Source organism: Balearica regulorum, chromosome 3 (assembly GCF_011004875.1).
Source record: "Balearica regulorum gibbericeps isolate bBalReg1 chromosome 3, bBalReg1.pri, whole genome shotgun sequence".
NCBI lineage: Eukaryota > Metazoa > Chordata > Aves > Gruiformes > Gruidae > Balearica > Balearica regulorum.
In genome coordinates, this window is record NC_046186.1 from 64,245,809 (window position 1) to 64,263,861 (window position 18,053).

At 41.9% G+C, this 18,053-nt stretch overlaps 2 protein-coding genes across 8 annotated transcripts in view; both read right to left on the reverse strand.

Annotated features, from left to right (window-relative positions):
• The window catches only part of MAP7 (microtubule associated protein 7), a 121,454-nt gene extending 117,570 nt beyond the window's left edge, over window positions 1–3,884 (reverse strand). For 5 of the 6 annotated variants that reach the window (XM_075748201.1, XM_075748202.1, XM_075748198.1 and 2 more), the window contains exon 1: window positions 3,711–3,865. In XM_075748201.1, coding sequence (XP_075604316.1) covers window positions 3,711–3,756 — 46 coding nt within the window. In that variant the 5' untranslated portion in view covers window positions 3,757–3,865. Of the gene's footprint in view, window positions 1–3,710 lie in introns of all 6 variants that reach the window. The other variant, XM_075748204.1, reaches the window with a different exon arrangement.
• Window positions 3,885–6,603: 2,719 nt separating this feature from the next.
• The window catches only part of MAP3K5 (mitogen-activated protein kinase kinase kinase 5), a 109,250-nt gene continuing 97,800 nt past the window's right edge, over window positions 6,604–18,053 (reverse strand). For both annotated transcript variants that reach the window (XM_075748194.1, XM_075748195.1), the window contains 6 exons: window positions 14,822–14,927; window positions 13,066–13,306; window positions 10,140–10,252; window positions 9,123–9,235; window positions 8,166–8,242; window positions 6,604–7,346 (listed from right to left, as the gene is read on the reverse strand). In XM_075748194.1, the coding sequence (XP_075604309.1) occupies window positions 7,286–7,346; window positions 8,166–8,242; window positions 9,123–9,235; window positions 10,140–10,252; window positions 13,066–13,306; window positions 14,822–14,927 (711 nt within the window). In that variant the 3' untranslated portion in view covers window positions 6,604–7,285. The remainder of the gene's footprint in view (window positions 7,347–8,165; window positions 8,243–9,122; window positions 9,236–10,139; window positions 10,253–13,065; window positions 13,307–14,821; window positions 14,928–18,053) is intronic.

An 18,053-nucleotide genomic window follows, 5' to 3' on the forward strand; every position in this document is an offset into this window, starting at 1 on the left:
GTTTGAATGGGCTTTAATCAGAGAGGGGTGGCAACAGAAGAATCACAGATCCTCACTTTATATATTAAAAGATAGGAAATACTCACAATAGGGCTAACATTTAAACAATTATGGACGGAAATTAGAGTACTCTAACAACATACAAACGCTGAAAGCGTTGAAGGTGTGTAAGCATATACTATCACGGCAATACAACATTTTGCTTCAAACCGCCGTTACCCTCTCGACGCCTTGGTCTCTGATAACCGAGGTTGAAGTTACGGGCGTTTGACGAAGCACGGGTAACTCCGGGGCCGTGTATCGCACGGAGCGGAGAGCCGGGCCGTTCCTGCCCCCCTGCCGCCGGTAGCCAAGCACCGGCCGCGGCGGGAGCGGCACCCGCAGGCGAGCCAAGCGCGCGGGACCCGCCTGGCGGCGGCGCGCGGCCCTGGGGCGCCGGGGGAAGAACACCCCCGCCCCCCCCCGCCCCGGCTGCTCGCGCCCATACGGTACCGCCAGCGGCCTGTGCCCAGCGGGGCCGGCAGCTCTCCGTGGAGGCAACGGGAACAAACACTGTACAAATCCTCCCCAGCAGAATACTTCAGCACCGCTGGGAAGGAACCATGGGGAACCGGAGAGTATTTTAAGCTCCCACCGTGTTCCTTCTGAACCTTTGTGGTTTCCCCTGTAATGCATCTATTTGCTAAGAAAAAAAATTAAATATAACACAATAAGCTAAAACTTGATTTATTCTCAGATGGAGAAAATACCAGGATAAACAAGCGACAGATGAAAAACTCTCACCAGCTGTTACACAGAGAACACCTCGGTGTTTGGCTTTAACAAGCTACCCGGCACTGACATCATTTACAGTGCTGCAAAAAGAACAGAATAACATTGAGCTCGCTCAGAAGAGAATGCTAACTAGAAGAGCATGCAACATCATTACATTAAAGTTTTCCTGCAACAAACCAAGCACATTGCTCTCTCTAGTCTCCCAGCGCCTATGCAAATTGTCACCGGCGCACGGAGCTGGCCGAGGCGGCCCACAGCACGCGTAGGGAGGTCTCTCCGGCAGAGGCACGCCTGTGTTTACGGCTGGGTAGCCATGGAGAGAGCCGCCTGAGAAGCTTCCCTGTTCGGTGTTCTCCACAAGAGGGCCCCTCTCATCGCGGGAATCACTGAAAAGCTTGTCAGCGCTAGAAGATGCTCAAGTAGCTATGATTAAAAAACTCTAACTGGTGTAAGTTAGTGTACCCCCTTAGCACTGTATTCATTTTTCCATCTACACATTTATGAATGGCAGAGTAAAAAATCCTCACCCTGGTAATTAAGCCATTCAACTGAAGAAAGCTAGTTAAGTGCAGCAATAAAGGGATCCATTTGTAACACCTCTCTGCAAAGTCCTCACAGTGCTGTTAAAGCTTTCCCCAGGAAAGTCTGTATATCTAGCCACAAGAGGGGAAAAAAATATCAAACATACACCACAACACACAGAGCTATTTAGCTAGTTTGTTTTGGTTTTTAAACAAGAGCAGTAAGTCAACGAATAGGTAATTTCACCAAACCAGAATGGGAGGTTGACCTTCCTGAGGAGCCGGATCCAGATATGGGCGTTCCGCTTGCAGAGCAGACTGAAGCCAAAGCCATCCCCACGGCCCTCCCTGGGCATACACATCTGCTCGCTCACAGACGGACCAAACAGCTGTGGAACAGCTCCCTGATACACTACGAAGGTGTTCCTGTTTGTGAACATCTGGAAGGAAGCCCCTGTGATAACTCAGAGACCTAAAAGAACCTCAACAGACAACAAGCAGCTTCACAGTAGTTTAACTCTGGTATTTCACAGTTGAGGCAGTTTTGAATGAACTTTGACAGCACAAAGCAATTTAAACTCAAAATACTCAAACAACTCATGCAAGCAGATCTACCTCCTGTCTACAAATATGCCTTAATGAATAAAAATTCAGCACAGAAACATTAAACTACAAAGCAATTCAGAATAAATACAGGCAGGTAAGTCTTTTTAAAACCATACATACGTAAACTATGTATCACCTGGCAGCTCATCTCTAGTTTTACTAAGTGATTAAAAAAGGACTGATAATACAGTTTAAAAAAATAATCACATCAACAATGTAAGGTAGAGAACTTGAAAAGAGTTTGCTAAATGCAGCTTGAAAAATACACTGACAGCCTGTTCTTCCTGTGGAGAGTGAAGTTAATGTGTTTGCAAACTCTGAAACACATAGGATAACAGATGCACATCCTTTCTGAAGCTGAACTTTAGAGTCATGGCTGGGAGTGATTTGTAAAAAGGATTTCTGAGCAAAAGCACTACACTTCTAACTTTATTTTAAAAAGATAGCATTCGGATGGGTCTGCCCACAGTTGTTGCTTGTGACTGCATGCCCATGTTATATAAGATATGTATTAAAAATATTATACTGTGGAAACACATTTAATTAACCAACAGCCATATGGCCTATTCATATGTTGTTTAGATGAAAAACCTTACTCTGATAAACTTGGACATATGTTAAAGAAGTGAAGTACTGGCAAAGGGTGAGTGGAATTGTACTGGGGAAGGAAGGAAAAAAAAAGAAAAAAGACGACTAAAAGCTGGAGTCAGACTTCACAGTCCAGCAAGCAGCACTCCCAGTGAACATGCCAGAAAGGCAACCCCTCCATCGCGTGCAAAAGCAAACAGCATCTGTGCCTACAACAGTGATACAACGGTCGATCCGCTTGCGTAAGCCAAAATCTCCTCCCTGCACCCTCCTCGCCCTTAGGGCAAAATAAAAGAGTTTTAAAATGCTCTTGCAGCGTACATCCCTCATCAGAGGAGATGTAAAGACACCTCCCTGCTTTCTCCATAGGAAGCACGGGCTCACAGAAGCCTGTCGCTTGCATGCTTTTAAGGCGCAGTCTAAACCCCGGTTCCTGCAGACCGTCCTCCTGCGGGGCGCAGGCCCCGGGCCTCGCTCGGAGAGACACCCGCCGCCGCTACCCAGGTACCTTAACCCCACTGAGACGTCCCTTCTCCCTCGCCAGGGCTCACCTCGCCCCCGTTCCCGTTAGCTAGATGTTGCAGGTATTCACCCTAACTGCGGGAGATCGCCGCTACCTCAAGCCCTGTTCAAAACCCGCTGCCCCGCACGCCCGGGCTCCAGCGCCGCAGCCCGGCGGCCGCCCTCGAGGGCCCCTTCCCCGCCGGCTGGGCCGGGCCGGGCCTGCCCCGCGCGGCTCGGCACCCCCGCGTTAGCCCCGTCGCGGTGAAGGCGCCTCGCAGCACACCAAGCCCTAACAGCGAAGGGTTTCAGAACAACAAACCGTGCCCTCAGCACGACGGCGCGCACCCGCCGGCGCCCCTCCACGGACCTGGAGGGGGGTCTCGCCCTTACGGCCGGGCAAGGGGCCGGACGCGCCGCCCCCACCGGGCCGCAGCGCCCTTGCGTGGGGCCGCCCCTACGGCTGGCTCCGTCGTGGGTCTGCAGGCGGCGATTCATAGTGGGCGACACCCGGGGAAAAGCCCCCTCACAGCCCGGCGCACGGCGGGCACGGGCAGCCGCGGGGCGGCCCCGCACCTGTTGCGAGAGGAGGCCGCCGCCGGGCTGCACTGCACTCCCTCCCCTCACGGCCGGCCTGCAGCTGGCCGGGTGCGCAGGGGCGCCCGCAGCAGTCGAGCCGAGCCGCTCCCCCCACCACCCCAAACGCCGGCGGCGCCTCACCTGCGGGGCGCCGGCACCGGCCGCTCCTGCCCGCGGCCTCCGCCATGTCTCCTCTTCGCCGAGCGCAGCTGCTCCGCCCCGCGGATCTACAGCCCCGGGCAGGTGAGAACGCCACGTCCCCCCTCCCCCGCCGGTGGCGGCAGGATCTGCCCGGCAGCAGGTGAGGGCGGGCCCAGCGCGAGCAGCACCCGCGGGCGGGTAACGGCCGCCCCTCACAGGCACGAGACCCGGCGGTTCTAAGGGGGCGGCGGTGGGCGGCGACCACCCAGTCCGCACGGCCGGCTTCCTCGGCAGCCCTGCTCTAGGCGATATACCGGTGTTTCCCTAGGGGTGTTTTTTGGTTTTTTCTTCCCTCAGAGGGGCTCCCGCCGCATTGGCACAGCTCATTAGGTACCGGCTCGGAGAGAAACAACAGGTTTCTGGGATGATTACCAATTCCCCGCCGGTGTCTCGAGGGTAGGTGGGAGGTGTGGTGGCCGCCTCACAAGCCCAGGCTGTGTGCCGCATCGTTTGGGAAAGAACTGTACTGCTGTAGTCTCGTTATTATGGCATGCACTTTTAAACAGCCGGGTACGTACCCTAGGCTGCCTGCAATGTCTTGCTTCCAATAAATGGCTCTGTGAAGCCAGTATCAGTCCTTGCTGTAAAGGTCATGGTCTTGTTACCTTTTCCTGTGAGTTTCCCTAAACTGCTTTCCAAAGTCATAGAGTGTTTCTCTTAAAAATGTTCTAGGTCTGGATTAAAACATCATTTCATTTTGCATCTGCTTGCAGATAGTACCAATCATCAAAACCACGGTTGAAACAGGGTGAATGAAATGGGGTACTCGCAGTACACAGCCATGGCACGCATGCAGGCAAGCAGATGGAGAGATGCAGCTCCCTCAGTCTGGCACACTGGAGAAAACAAACTTCCACCACCGTGCTGAATGTCCTTTTTTTCACAAACAGCTAAAGTTCAGGGCGTGAGATCTTCTTCCAGGGGAAGGGAGGATGCATGTTTTATTGCACTTCATCTGTGCTCTAAAACAGAAGGAGCTGGGGCTCAGGTGATAAATGTGCCCTGTGGTTTGCGGGCAGGAAAGCGTGATACAAGAACAGGATGGGCTCTGTGCCGAAAGGTGCAAGACACTCCAAAACCAGCATTGTCTATGTCAAGTTTTCACTTCTGCATTCTGCCTGGCTCTCTTAACAGAGGTGGAAAGGTCTCTCAGTCAACCTGAGCCCTGGATTACAACAGCACTAGTCAAGGACCAAGAAGCTATCCAAGCTTAAAGGGAGTGGTATGTCCTGTAGTCAAAAGGTTGCCCTTGGCAAAATCCTGCACTAAAACTTCAGGTGTCCTTACAATGTAATCTCAAGTCCCTCGCTTATGGTCCATGTAGGCATCCACCAGCATATTCAGGGAGCCAGGCTGAGGAATCCCAGGCTGACCTGTCCGATATACCCTGTCCCAAAATGTTTCTTCACATTCTGTCCAAGGATATAAAAAGTAATGTGTCTGGCACAATCTATATGAAGTAGCCTGCAGTGAGGATATTATTACATAAGCTTTTGTGCACAGATCTAGCACATAGATAGGTAAGCTGTGCTGTTCAGGGATATACTTGATACAGTCTCACAGTGGAGAATACAGAACTGATTGCTGAGCAGCTCTGCAGAAGCCACCTTAGGTCTGGTGAGGCCAGTAGTGAACTACAGGAATTAAGTCCCATCTGGTACCAGGCTAGGTCTCATGGAGACATTAAAATGATTCCTCGATCACACTCCCTTCTCTTACGCATAGCTGGAATTGCTGAGCACCCTGAGTCATAGATAATAGAGAACAGGCTGCATGCTTTTAAAGTATAACACACAAATAAAGCAGTGCAATTACATTCTGGTCTATTCATGCTGCATGAAATCAGAGGTTTTCAAACTGTAGTCATGGACTGGTACAGGATCATGTTTCACACAAAATTAGGGGAGTTCATTGTCCTAGGGTCAACTTTTCCATGGACAGAGTTTTTTAGTTGCTTTGGGTTTTGCAAGTCAACTCCCACCATTGGTCTTTCCAGTGCTGAAAACTATCTTAAAATTGTACTGTTTTCTGCTCTAATAGCAGTATGAATTGTTAAACAGTAGCTATGTTTCTCCTGAAAATGTAGTCATGTTTTGGAATGAGTTGAAAACAAACATCAGTGGAACCATCTTCAGAGTAAAAAAAAAAATAAAATCTAACAATCTAACTAAAATTATTTAATCTACTGCTCTTTATTTAGCCTATTTTTTAATATATAATTGTTGGGGTTTAGTCAGCAAAAATTACTACATACATGTTAGGACAATATGTTTAGAAAAAAATATTTAATTTACCTTGAAAAATACTTGTTAGACCTGAAAAATTCAGGGTATAAGCTGTTCACTGATTACCAAGGCTTATGAAAAAAAGAAGCAGCTTCTGTTCAGGCAAGTCTTACAATGGAATTTTTTTGCAGCTGCTGCATAAGAATCTGAGTGCTAGAATGCTGGAGTGACAATGAGAGTGGATGGACAGGGAATATCCACCATACTTTTTCGTTATGTGTGAGAAAAGACATATTGCATTAACAAAAGCAGAAGAAAACAAGAGGCCACAATAACTATTCAGTGCATGGAAGCAGGATATTAATTTTTCAAGTAGAGCACCCAGAGAAGAATTTTGTTTGCCCCTGGATTGTCAGTATAGGAATTAGACTGAACAGGAGAACGGAGAAAATATTCAATGCTATGATTATCAGACTCAAAGTACAGTAATTTTAACGTGTGAGAAAGGTTCCCTTGATACTCAGTATGATTTTTTTTCCTCTTTTTTATTCCAATATTTTCCAGTTCTACACCTTTATTATTTTAAAAGTCCAAAAATATAGGAAAAAGTAAGTCTTAGGTTCTTTTTTATTTTCAACTGTGTATGTCAGAGATAGCTTTAGAACAAGCTAACAGTACTGTGGTTCAGGTGTATGCAACTGGTACAGTTCAGTAGTACATAAACAACTCTAAAACAAATGCACCATAGAACTTACTTAAATTACCAAAAATAAACAATATTAAACTATGTAGGGCAGTAGGTGAAAACAATTACCTTTAGGTCTTGCATACTAAAAGAAAAATATCTAATTATGATTGAAATTATGATGTTCTACTACAGATTATTGAAGTACATTACAAAGAAAAAGAAACTTGCGAAGTTGTTGTCACATTTTGGTTTTGTTCCAGTGATGTACAGTCACATGAAAACTTACATCAGTTTTTCATGAAATTAACATGTGGTTACTTTAACTACAATATTTCATGAGTTTATAATGGGTTTTGGTGGTTTGTGGTGGTTTAATTTTTGAAAAAAATGCATGTAAAAACATTTAAAGTAAAATAATGTTGCAGGTTGTTTACAGATTCATTATGGATTATAAGAGTAAAAGCAGTCAGGAAGCTGCAGTGTTTTTAACATTGGTAAACAAATACTGGATTAAAGTGCAAGAGTCCTTCTGACAGCACACCTGCTCTGTGCTGAAAGGAAATCTTTTCCTCTCTGCAGAGAAGCGAAGAAAAATTTCAGTGTCAGGCGTGTTTCTCTCGAAAGTCAGTGATGGCCTTCCAGAGCGTGCATAGCATTCCTCCTCTGTAAAGAAAAAAAAATCAAAGATGCTCAGGTACAAAGATACTCTCTAGCCTGAAAGCATTCCATGTAGGTGCCTTCAGATATTCTTGCTCTGGTTTTGACCAATGAAATTCAGTGGGAAGGCTGATCAAAGGTGAAATTCAACATGTGATACTCAAATAGAGAACAGAGTCCTTTTCTGATTAAAGTACAGGGCAATCTTTCCACTTTTCAGATGCCTGCTTTCTGGAATTCAGACTTCTGGTCCAAAGGACCTGCATAACCCACAGCAGACTTCCAACATTATGAAAAAAACCTTAACACCTGCCTTTTAAAAAAAAAAAAAAATTTATTTATTTTTAAACTGACTGGGCACACACACAGTGTTTGATAACTTCTATTGTTTCTACCTAAACTTGGTTCTGCAGTGACCCACACACCTGGCATGATTAGGTGAAACCTAGTGTTAGTTGCAGTCTATGAGTAGTATTTCTGAAGTCTGATGATTATGATAAACTACAGAACGTTTTGCTATCACTACCTTTTAAAATAAAAGCAAGGCTCTAGTGGGATATCCAGTGTCTCCAAGTGTAAGGTAAAAGCTTTACTTTAAAATTTTCCCTTTTCTTTCCTTTAAAAGAAAAGCTTATTTTCAAATTTAGCCAGTAGCAGGTGTTTATCAGGAATGCATCAGTAAACAAAGACATACTGGAAAGTATGACCTATTTTAAATTAATACTGCACGATCAAAAAAAATAGAGGCTTAGTATCAGCTATTTTCTCTTGTAACAAAACACAACTCCTGCTCAGCACAGTTCAGCTTCAACTGTGAAGAATTACCTCAGTCTCAAACATTTCAGATCATCTCGTGTAACATAGCAGAGAACATCCGTTAATGTATAGTCTTCAGCCAAGAACTACAAAAAAGAAGTTTAAATGAACATTTTGTTAGAAATATAATCTAACTTTCTAAGTTTTATATACCATCTGCCCTTAAAAATAAAAGTTTAAGTTTATAAGAAACTTAAAATTGGGCCAAAATGTGGTACACGCAACAGATTAATCCACATTGTTTCTAGAAATACAGGGAAACTACTTCATTAGCATACCAAGCACAACTTGAAAGGTGTAATGCTTTTATAGCTACTCAAAACCATTGTCAACTGGCATTTCTATTGTTATCACTGGTATCTCAGAGTCACAAACTTCAATGAACATAAATTAGAGCATAATTATTACCACATTTCACCCATGAGGAAATTAAAATCAACAGTTAAGATCTACCTTTTCAAAAACAGCATCTAAATTTGATGTACTTGAATTTCAAGGAATCTTTGATCTGATCTGTAGGAGTGATAACTACATGCGGGTTTTCCGAAGTCAGCTGAAATTCTGAGATGCTCAACACCTCTAAAATTACATAATCTGCTGCAGAGCAGACCAATCTACTTCAGATTTCGCTTCAACACAGTTAGCTAAGGGTGAACATGTACCCTGTACCCAGGTTATAATCAGCAGGAACTCCTCCAATGTGTAAAGACACTGAAAAATTATGAACCAAAGCAATACTGTCTATTTACCAGGACATTTTATTCTCTTATTCCTAATGAGATATAGGAATTATTAACAATACTGTGTTTTTATGAAGGCTTTCATATTCATGGCTTTTTCCTGTCCTCTGAAAACAAATTCATCTCTCAAAATGCACTGAAGTAATTGAAAAGGTTTGGTGTGTTCTTGCATTGAGTCACAAAACAGCGCTGCAACTGTGTCAGAGAGACACAGAATGATTGCTACCTTGTTTATCGTGGCCTCATCAGCTCCTTGAATGCTCAGCCAGTTTATGAGGTCAGGGTGTTCAGTCCCTGTGCCAGTGGAATGACGATGACAGACAGACAATCCAGGAATATCTAGAACAAGCATTTTTGAGAAAAGGTTTTGTGTTGCCAAAGCAACCTCTTGTAATTTTTGACTGCTGAAGCACTTCCTTCAGTGAGCTTTCCCTTCAAGCTTAGAATACCAGTATCCTCATAAATAAAGATAACTGTCAATTCCCAAAGCGCACACTTCATTACAGTTTACAGACAGTTATACACCCATCACTGTACTTGGTTAGGGGTACACAGTTAAAGCACTGTGAACATTGATAGAGAGACGTTTTCTGTCGTCTTCAGAACATAACTTTACTAGTACAAGGCACATCAATTTCACTGTAACTGTTTCTACACTAAGGCTGTTGCATCAATTTAACTAAACCGTTCAGTGCAACTCATACAATTGGTGCGTAGGCAACGCCTTAGATTGAGGATCATCTGCTTTTGGAAAGCAACGCTTCTCTGAAGCACACTACACCAAAACATCAAACTGCATTAGCACTTCCACCTTCTTCAGGGCAGACACATATCAAACTCAGCTTCCCTCAGTAAGCTTTAAGGTGTATTCACATCTCACCGACTAAATCCTCTTGAACTTTCAGTGTAACGGTTGGAACAGTCTGTAATTCAAAGAACTCATACCTAAACATTATCATTTCCCTCTTTGGAAATAATATTTATTCTGTAGGATATGAGCCTTGTACTCTTCCATATAATCACAATCAAATATTTAAATCATATCATTCCTTGTACTGTGATTAACAAATTCGGTAATTTGTTTCCACAATATCCATTCTCACTTCAAAGCAAACCCTACCAGAAGCCGCATAATAAAGCATCTTTGCTGACACTAGCTCAATAAAAAGAACAGAAGTTTAGCTGCCACTGTCTTCATCTGTAGCCAGTATGAAACTTTTCTTTGAAAAGTCTTCTCACTTACCTATTGGCTGTGACCTAAGCCGTAGGTTTCTGATCTCTTGATCTTTTTCTTCTATAGCTTGATGTAAGAGGACTTGAAATTCTCTCTCCTTTTGAACCAACTCCTCCAATAACCTGTGAAGTAATGGGAAGGAAGCGCACATTTCCTTAAGTAGTTTCAAATTTTCAGGAAAGCAAAGATCTTAATACACTTAAACTAGAAACTTTCTTGACAGAGACAGGGACAGACTTCTTCAGCTTTCATAGGCATATCCTCTTGCTAAGATTTATTATGACCTATATCAAGACATAAACATTTACTGGTTCCTAAAGCTATAGCTCTTAAAAAAACCCAAACACACCAGCAACACAAAACCAAACACACCAGCCTCCATATACACATCCACCCACTAAACAGGTGGTATGGTACAAAATTTCAGTGACATTTCTACAGCCAGCATTCTGTTTTAAACAAAACTGTGTCATTGAGAAGAACAAACATCAAAGTGTTTCATAAACCAAGGGCTAAACTTCATGACATGATCCTTTAAGGAAAAATGCCAGTTCACATCTCCAGCAGACATTTTCAAAGGTATGGCAAGGGTGGACCTGCAATGAAAATGCGGTGAAAACTTATGGTTGCATTTCTTAAATGGGGAAGATACGTTCTCATCCACAAAGGGGCTGACCCTCACATACTAGGCACTTTGTGCCTACCATCCTATGTTATATGAAGAGGGAGAAAACACCTTCTGTCCTCTCCTAAGCAATTACTTTTGAGAATGTCAAGCAAAAACAAATTGGAACCCTTGTTTGACTACCTCCATAACACAAACACACAGAGAAACCCAGAGAGATTCAGTGGTCAGCACCTTTCAAACTGATCAAAGGAAAATAATCAGAATACAATGGAAAATTAGTATGTGGAACTGCTGCAGTTTGATATTTTAGAAAAGCATTTTAGTAAAAAGGAGGACTTATGAACAATATGTATTCAGGAACTTGGTCAGAGAAATTGGACATGGAGAACAAACTCATAAATCTATCACTGACTTCCAAGTCTTAGGAAGTTCTGCCTTGAAAGAATTGTAGCACCTTTGTCCCTTCCTTGAAGCCTTTGTCAGCCTGAGAACTATGCAGTAACTGTTCCATTTTAGTACAGGGTTTTTTACTTTATTTATACCAGTTGAGAACTGCAACTTTTTTTTCTGGGACACTGAAAGAAAGGGACATTCTGGCATTCAGCTAGAGAATGTGCCACAAAAGCACCTTGCCTGTCTTTACCCAGAAGTAAACTGCATCTCATATGACCGATTTGTAAAACATCTAGCCGTACTTTTAGCTTGCATGCAGGCTTACCAGCAGCATAGTTGCATTTGAGTCCTTCCACACCTGAGCGACAAATTCTTAACAAGTCCACCCTGCACGTGAACAGAGCTGCTTTGTGCCTCTACACACACCCACACCTTGGCTAATCTCAGTGCAGATTGATATTCTGTCCAGACAGGTGGGCAGTCACCTTTCAGTTAATTTATTCCTTCTCTATCCATTCTGGTTGAAAAAGGCCTTCAGGGCCAATAAAATAATCAACTATTTTCTCTTGATAACTGCTTGCTGCTTATGCCAATAAAGCTTTAATTAATACTTAAACAACTGTCCCTATTATTTACCTCAAAATTTCTGCATGAATGACAGGATGTGATTATTTGGCCAAAGGCTTTACTTTTGAGAAATTTACAAAAGCAAAATGGTAGAAAACAGTACCCATACAAGTTGATCACTTCTGATGCTACTCCCCATCATCAACTCTGGAAGTAAAATGAGCCAATCTAAATTCTTTATGTATTTATTTATTTAAAGTGTATCAATATGGAGATCAAAATATTTCTCAGTGGTCATCACAAGGAAAAGAATTAATTGTAACATAAAACCTCAAAAATACTGATACTTTATTGTTTATAATAAACAATAGAGTCTAACAAATTACGCTATAGCAAAATTCTTGGACACATTTAAAAGTAAAGTGCAATTTAACATTTTAATTTAAATTGGAACAATAACTGCAAAGAATGTTCTAGCAGCATAACAACTGTCTTACTGAAGACATGTTCTCTTTCTATGAATGTCATTAAAAACTTACGTCTGTAGGAAATCCAGTGTCATAAATCAGATGCTGCAAAAACTAAAATATCTACTTTAAACAGACTATCTGGTATATTTTAATGAAAAGAAAGCAAAATTATATAGAAAATTATTTGGATAAAATAATGGAGACAGATTTGTTTCTGACATTTCTTAAACAAACTAAAACCCCAGAAGAACCACTGCTCAGGTTTAAAGTGGACTGAATATGTATATTTCTGAAAAAATCCAACATCCAAATTTCTGGCTTATTTCTTCTTTTAAAGAACACACCTATTTTTCCTATCTTTCTCTGATGAACAGAATTTAATAAAAAGGTAATGCTTGTCGGTAAGCACAGATCCTGCTGCAGTGAATTCTGTGCACAAAACAAGTCTGAAGCAGTTTCCTTGTAGAGCTCATGTGTGGCTGTCGACTAGCTTGAATTCATCCCCCAAGAATAACTATAGAAAAGAACAGCAAGTTCTGCCTTAATGGAAATAAAACATAACACCATTCATCAGCCATACACAGCATACGAAGGAGAGAAAAAGCAGAAGCTTGGCAGCAAGCTCAATTTTTTCAGACCTTCCTTGAAAGGACACCCGAAATCAAGACTGACCTTAACTTGCATCACTATTGTTCTGAAATGAATAAAACTAATATAAGTGATCAGTCACAGCTAAACAATGACTATCATTTAAATGAACAACTTGCAGTACTACGGAATTTTGATACTGTCACTAGTATTCTAGCACATATATTTTAAAAGTGAAACAATACATACTGTCACAAGTAAGCTAGTGTCCCCTGATGTCCATACTTACCTGTTTGTCTCTAATTTTAGCCTGCCCAGCTGGACGCTCAGTGATCTGTGAGCAGCCTGGGAGTCATGGGATACCGTAGAGCTGAGTGTGCTTACACCTGAGGTAGCTACTGCATCTTCCATGACAATGCAAGGCTGTTGGATAGTTTGATTCTGAGGCTGTTCATCTTGATCTTCAACTTCTATATCATCTTGATCTGCTGTATCACTTTCAGATGCAAGACTAAAATGTGGCCTCAATTCTATTAGTAACATTAAAATACAAGCAAAAGAAAAAATATTAAAGATCTTCAACATTAAAACAGAAGCAGACCTAAGTGACTATTTACAGATCATCCTACAGCTTTGGCAGGAAATTTTGAAATTTCTGTGCAAAAGAACAGATGATATTTTCTAGACGTTTAAGACCACTCATACCATAACAGCATCTTAGGTCATCGAATTCAACTCATCGAATGTTCAAAAGCTCTTAAAAAAAATAAATCTGGATGAATAGGATTCCAGATTTGGCTAGCATTTCATGCCAAACTGTGCCGAAGCACTGTGTGCAGCAGAAGTGCTTTCTTTTGCTTTATTCCATTCTCAGTGGTTTGTAATTCCTTATGTGTCTGACCTGAAATGTTTTATTAAACAAACAACCATTATTTCTCTTATATCCAGCTATTCCTGTTGTTGTTATCCTGGCATATTTAGCATTCTCTCATTATAAGAATACTGCGTATACCAAAAAATTTTATCCAGAGACATAGAGAGGAAATAACAAATAGACCCCCTTCCTGACAATTAAAAGTAGCACACTTCCCCCTTCTACATATCAGGGAGAACACTGTCTATTTGGTAATGATATACATCCATAAAACTGTGGACACAAAGCTATATGTGTACTTTAGTTTCTGTTATTCCATGTTTAAATTACCTACCAGAGCTTTCCAGGTATGCAGGATATGTACACAAGATCTTATACTCCTATAAAACTCACTATCGCAACATCTGTTTGTTAATTCTAACCATTTAATATAAATCTTCCTTCCTTCCTTCCTTCAATTGTGGCTTCTTACTGCTGAGCACTCCTTTTAGTCTCCTCAGCAAAAAATACTTTTATTCTGAATCACACTTGGGTTTTGTCCTTTCTGCTGAAGAACTAACAAGTACATTTCTCATCTTTACAAAAGGGACATTTGTTCCTTGATCCATTTTGTCTCTTCATTTCAATCCGACATACCTTTTTCAAGGCTGAACATACTAAGATCAACAGAGCTGTGCTTCCTCTAAATTAAAGAAAGCAGATTTATTATATAGCAGTTACCCAAATATTGCTAGGCAAATATGTCTGAATTTTCTTTGAATTTTTTATTTATTTAGACAGCTTCTGACCAGGAGCCAAAGAGACTTCTGAGTGCTCCAAAAAGCACATAATTAATCTGCACTTTGTAAAACATCTTCCAAAATCAGCATGTGCTGGCAAGTGGTCTGTCTTTTGGATTTCAAGAGGCAGCATTGTGCACCTCAAAAAATTAGGCCCCAGAGCACTTTAGCCTACTACTGCTCAGCATTGTAGAATCGTTTTGATTACGCATCTTGGAAAGCTGCTTTCCAAAATAACTTGGACAATACACTGATTAGTTTTTGAGTTGCAAAACAGGAAAAAGGCCACTGCTCATTTCAAAATCTTGAAGCGAAGCGTCATAATCACAGCTCTAAAGCATGTTTAAAGAGACAGCTAATAAATATTTGCTGAGTATTAAGTAACAACTCACCTGGGACCAGAATAGTAATAGCTGTCTGCACAGCTTTTCTGATTATGCTGTCCAATGCAAACATCCAATGTGGCTTGATGTTATGATTTCGGAGAACTTTATTGACCTAGCAACAGAGAATTCAGTTCAGATATTATATCCCCCTACAACTTAAAACCATAACATATGTCAGCATTATATAAAGTGTTTGAAATTATAGATGCTGTATCAAAGCAGGTGATTGAAACTATTTTATGTGTCATTAAATGAAGAAAGGAGCAACATTGCCAACTTCCACCATTTTATTACAAGTCATCCAATATTTTGTATTTTTTATCAAGTACTAGTTCCTGTGTTAGGCGATTTTTGATCGCTGCGATACTGAAGTTTATTTAACCTTCATGGGTGTGGAGAGAAACTTAAAAAAATGCAAGCAAGACAAATACCAAGGACCACATTATGAAAGGCTTGTAACTGAAGCTAATTAATCTTGTTATTTTTTTGGCATTGTTTTCACTGCTTGTTCTGAGCAATACTTACCTAAAGTACAATTGTAGGAAATATCAAAGAACTAATGTAATGCTGCTCCTTCTTGATTCAGAAAATAGTTAAAGTTAGTTTAAATAGTCAGGGGACTTCATTTGTATGCTGTGGTATTTTCTCTTTCCTTCTGCTTTTCATTTCATACAATCAGATAGTTTTTTACACTGGGTTGCTCCTAATTCCCTACAGGCCTGCTTTCAAACCGCTTTTAGCCATATTGCCAGGTGCCCGTATGGACGCTCCATGCCACTCACAAGAATGTCTCTACCTTGGGGGAATTGTTATCCAACACCCAAATGACAGGGAAAAAGCAGGTGGGGTGACAATGCTACAACAAAATGCCTAGCCACGGTAAGCAGCAACAGCACAAAACAGCCTTGGCGCTGTTTTCCAGGCGTGGAAGCAGCCCAAATCAACAGATTCTATAGGAGCAGAACTCAAGAAGTTGCAGGAAAAAACAAATACAACTGTATTTAGAAAATTATGAAGTTATTCAAAGCCTTATTAATAAAAGTAGCAACTATTGCTTACTAAAAAATGTGGCAAGAAGATACTTCACTCTTAGGTCTTCCTAAAAAAGGGATTAATTTAATTCTTTCACATTGGGGTAACCTCTCCATAAAAAAATGACTGAAGTTACACAAATGATGCCTTCAGACGATGTGTAAAAGTTAATAAATATTATTTATCATATTATTTTCACTGCCCCAAAGCAACAGTATTCAGTAATGCAGTAATTTATGTTAGGTACCTGTACTGGGTTTGGCTGGGATGGAGTTAATTTTCTTCACAGCAGCCCATGTGGTGCCGTGTTTCAGACTGGTGACTAAAACAGCCTTGATAACACACCCATGTTTTAGTTATTGCTGAGCAGAGCCTACACAGCGTCAAGGCCGCCTCTGTTTCTTACGCTGTCCCACCAGCAAGTAGGCTGGGGCAGGACTAAAGGCGGGAAGGGGACACGTCCAGCACAGCTAACTCAAACTGACCTAAGAAATACTCCCTTCCCTAGAATATCCTGCTCGGCAATAAAACTAGGGGGGTAGTTTTTCCAAAGGAGCCCTTGCTCAGGGACTGGCTAGCATTAGTGTATTAGTGGTGAGCGATTGCTTTTGCAACATCGGTGAGTTTGGGTTGGGTCGTCCCCGTCCCCCTCACTTCAGTTATTAAACAGCCTTTATCTTGACCCACAAGTTTTCTCACTTTTTGCCCTTCCGATTCTCTCCCCCATCCCTCTGGGAGGGAATGAACAAGCGACTGGGAAGCGGCTTTCCTGTACCTGCCCTCCAGGCTCAACCCCCCACGGTACCTGTGTCTCCTCAGTGCTGCTGGCAACGGCCACGAGGTGGCACCTGGGCACCGCGCTTGGGCTCGGCCAGCCGTCAGCAGCCGGGGAGCCTGCCCTGCGCCTGCCCGCACCTGCGCGGCGGTGCCCGAGGGCCCCAAGGGCTTGGCCCGCAGCCCTCGGCGGCAGCGCAACTCCCCTCGGCAAGCAGTTTGCACCAAAACATTGACGTGTTTACCTCAGTGCAGCCTATCTACATACCGAAGAAGCACAATACAACTTTATCAAGACCACAACAATCCACAGTAATGCGATTTAGCTATTTACATTCCACAAAACTACTTTTTCTTGGTTGCTCTGATGAGGATATTGTGATTATTAAACCTCATTACCCGAGACTACCTTATACAGTCCTGAGAACACGGGAGCTACCTTCCCTCACTGTTAGCAATATCCCAGGTCTCTGCAGTATCTGAGATCTTGATACTGATCTGGATTTCGGTGTTCTACTATAGAAACCTAGCGTATGTCCAAAAGAACTAAGACTGGGCACATATAAAGCAAAGCTTTTCTTTGAAATTTCTGTGGGCTGTCTTAGTAAAATAAGAGACAGATAGTAATGAAAGAAACATACATCAGTTAAAAACCAGCAACTTATAATGATGAAGTTAACAGAAGAGGGTAAAATTTTTATTGAAAAGAACACAACCCAGGCAATTACTACTGAACAACTGATGCCCTGCAACATCTCTGTCAGAAAACCAACCCAGATATTTGTATTTTTCCCCCCTCGATTTTTTTCTTGATCTTGTATATTTGGCTTTTTTTCTTCCAAGTGTCAAAACGGTATTAATATGAGGCTAAGTAGAACAGAGAGCTAAAGTGTACTGAGAGAAAACTTCGATTTGTGGAAACCTCTCTTTTACAGATTCCTTTCACACATTAGTTTTGTTATTTTTTTCTACACGCTATCTAATTCCTGTCAGTGTAGTCTATGTGACAAACAGTTTACATGCTATGCAGTCCTTCCTGACAGCTCTTTTACTTGTCAGAGTGCTCCAGCTTTAAACACTTACAGAATCATCCACCTCAAATGCCTACTTGGATTGTCATTTCATTTTTATTACACGACTTCAGTCTGGACAAGTGATGCCCAGTACAGCTGCACCCTCCTATGTTGGTTATTCATCTTGAGCATTAAGCCTAATTGCTTGTGAACTAACATTTAAATACATAGCTTAAGAAGAAAAAAAAAATTGCTTTTGGTAAACTAGCTATTTAAAGGGTATCCATATGTGTGTGGTTACTCACTGTAGGAGATCATTAATTTTGCATTAATTATTGACAGAAAGTAACCTTTTTTCCTTCCTTCTTATCCTGCTTATTGTAAATTTAAATGAAAATGTCTAGTTTGGCAGAAATCTG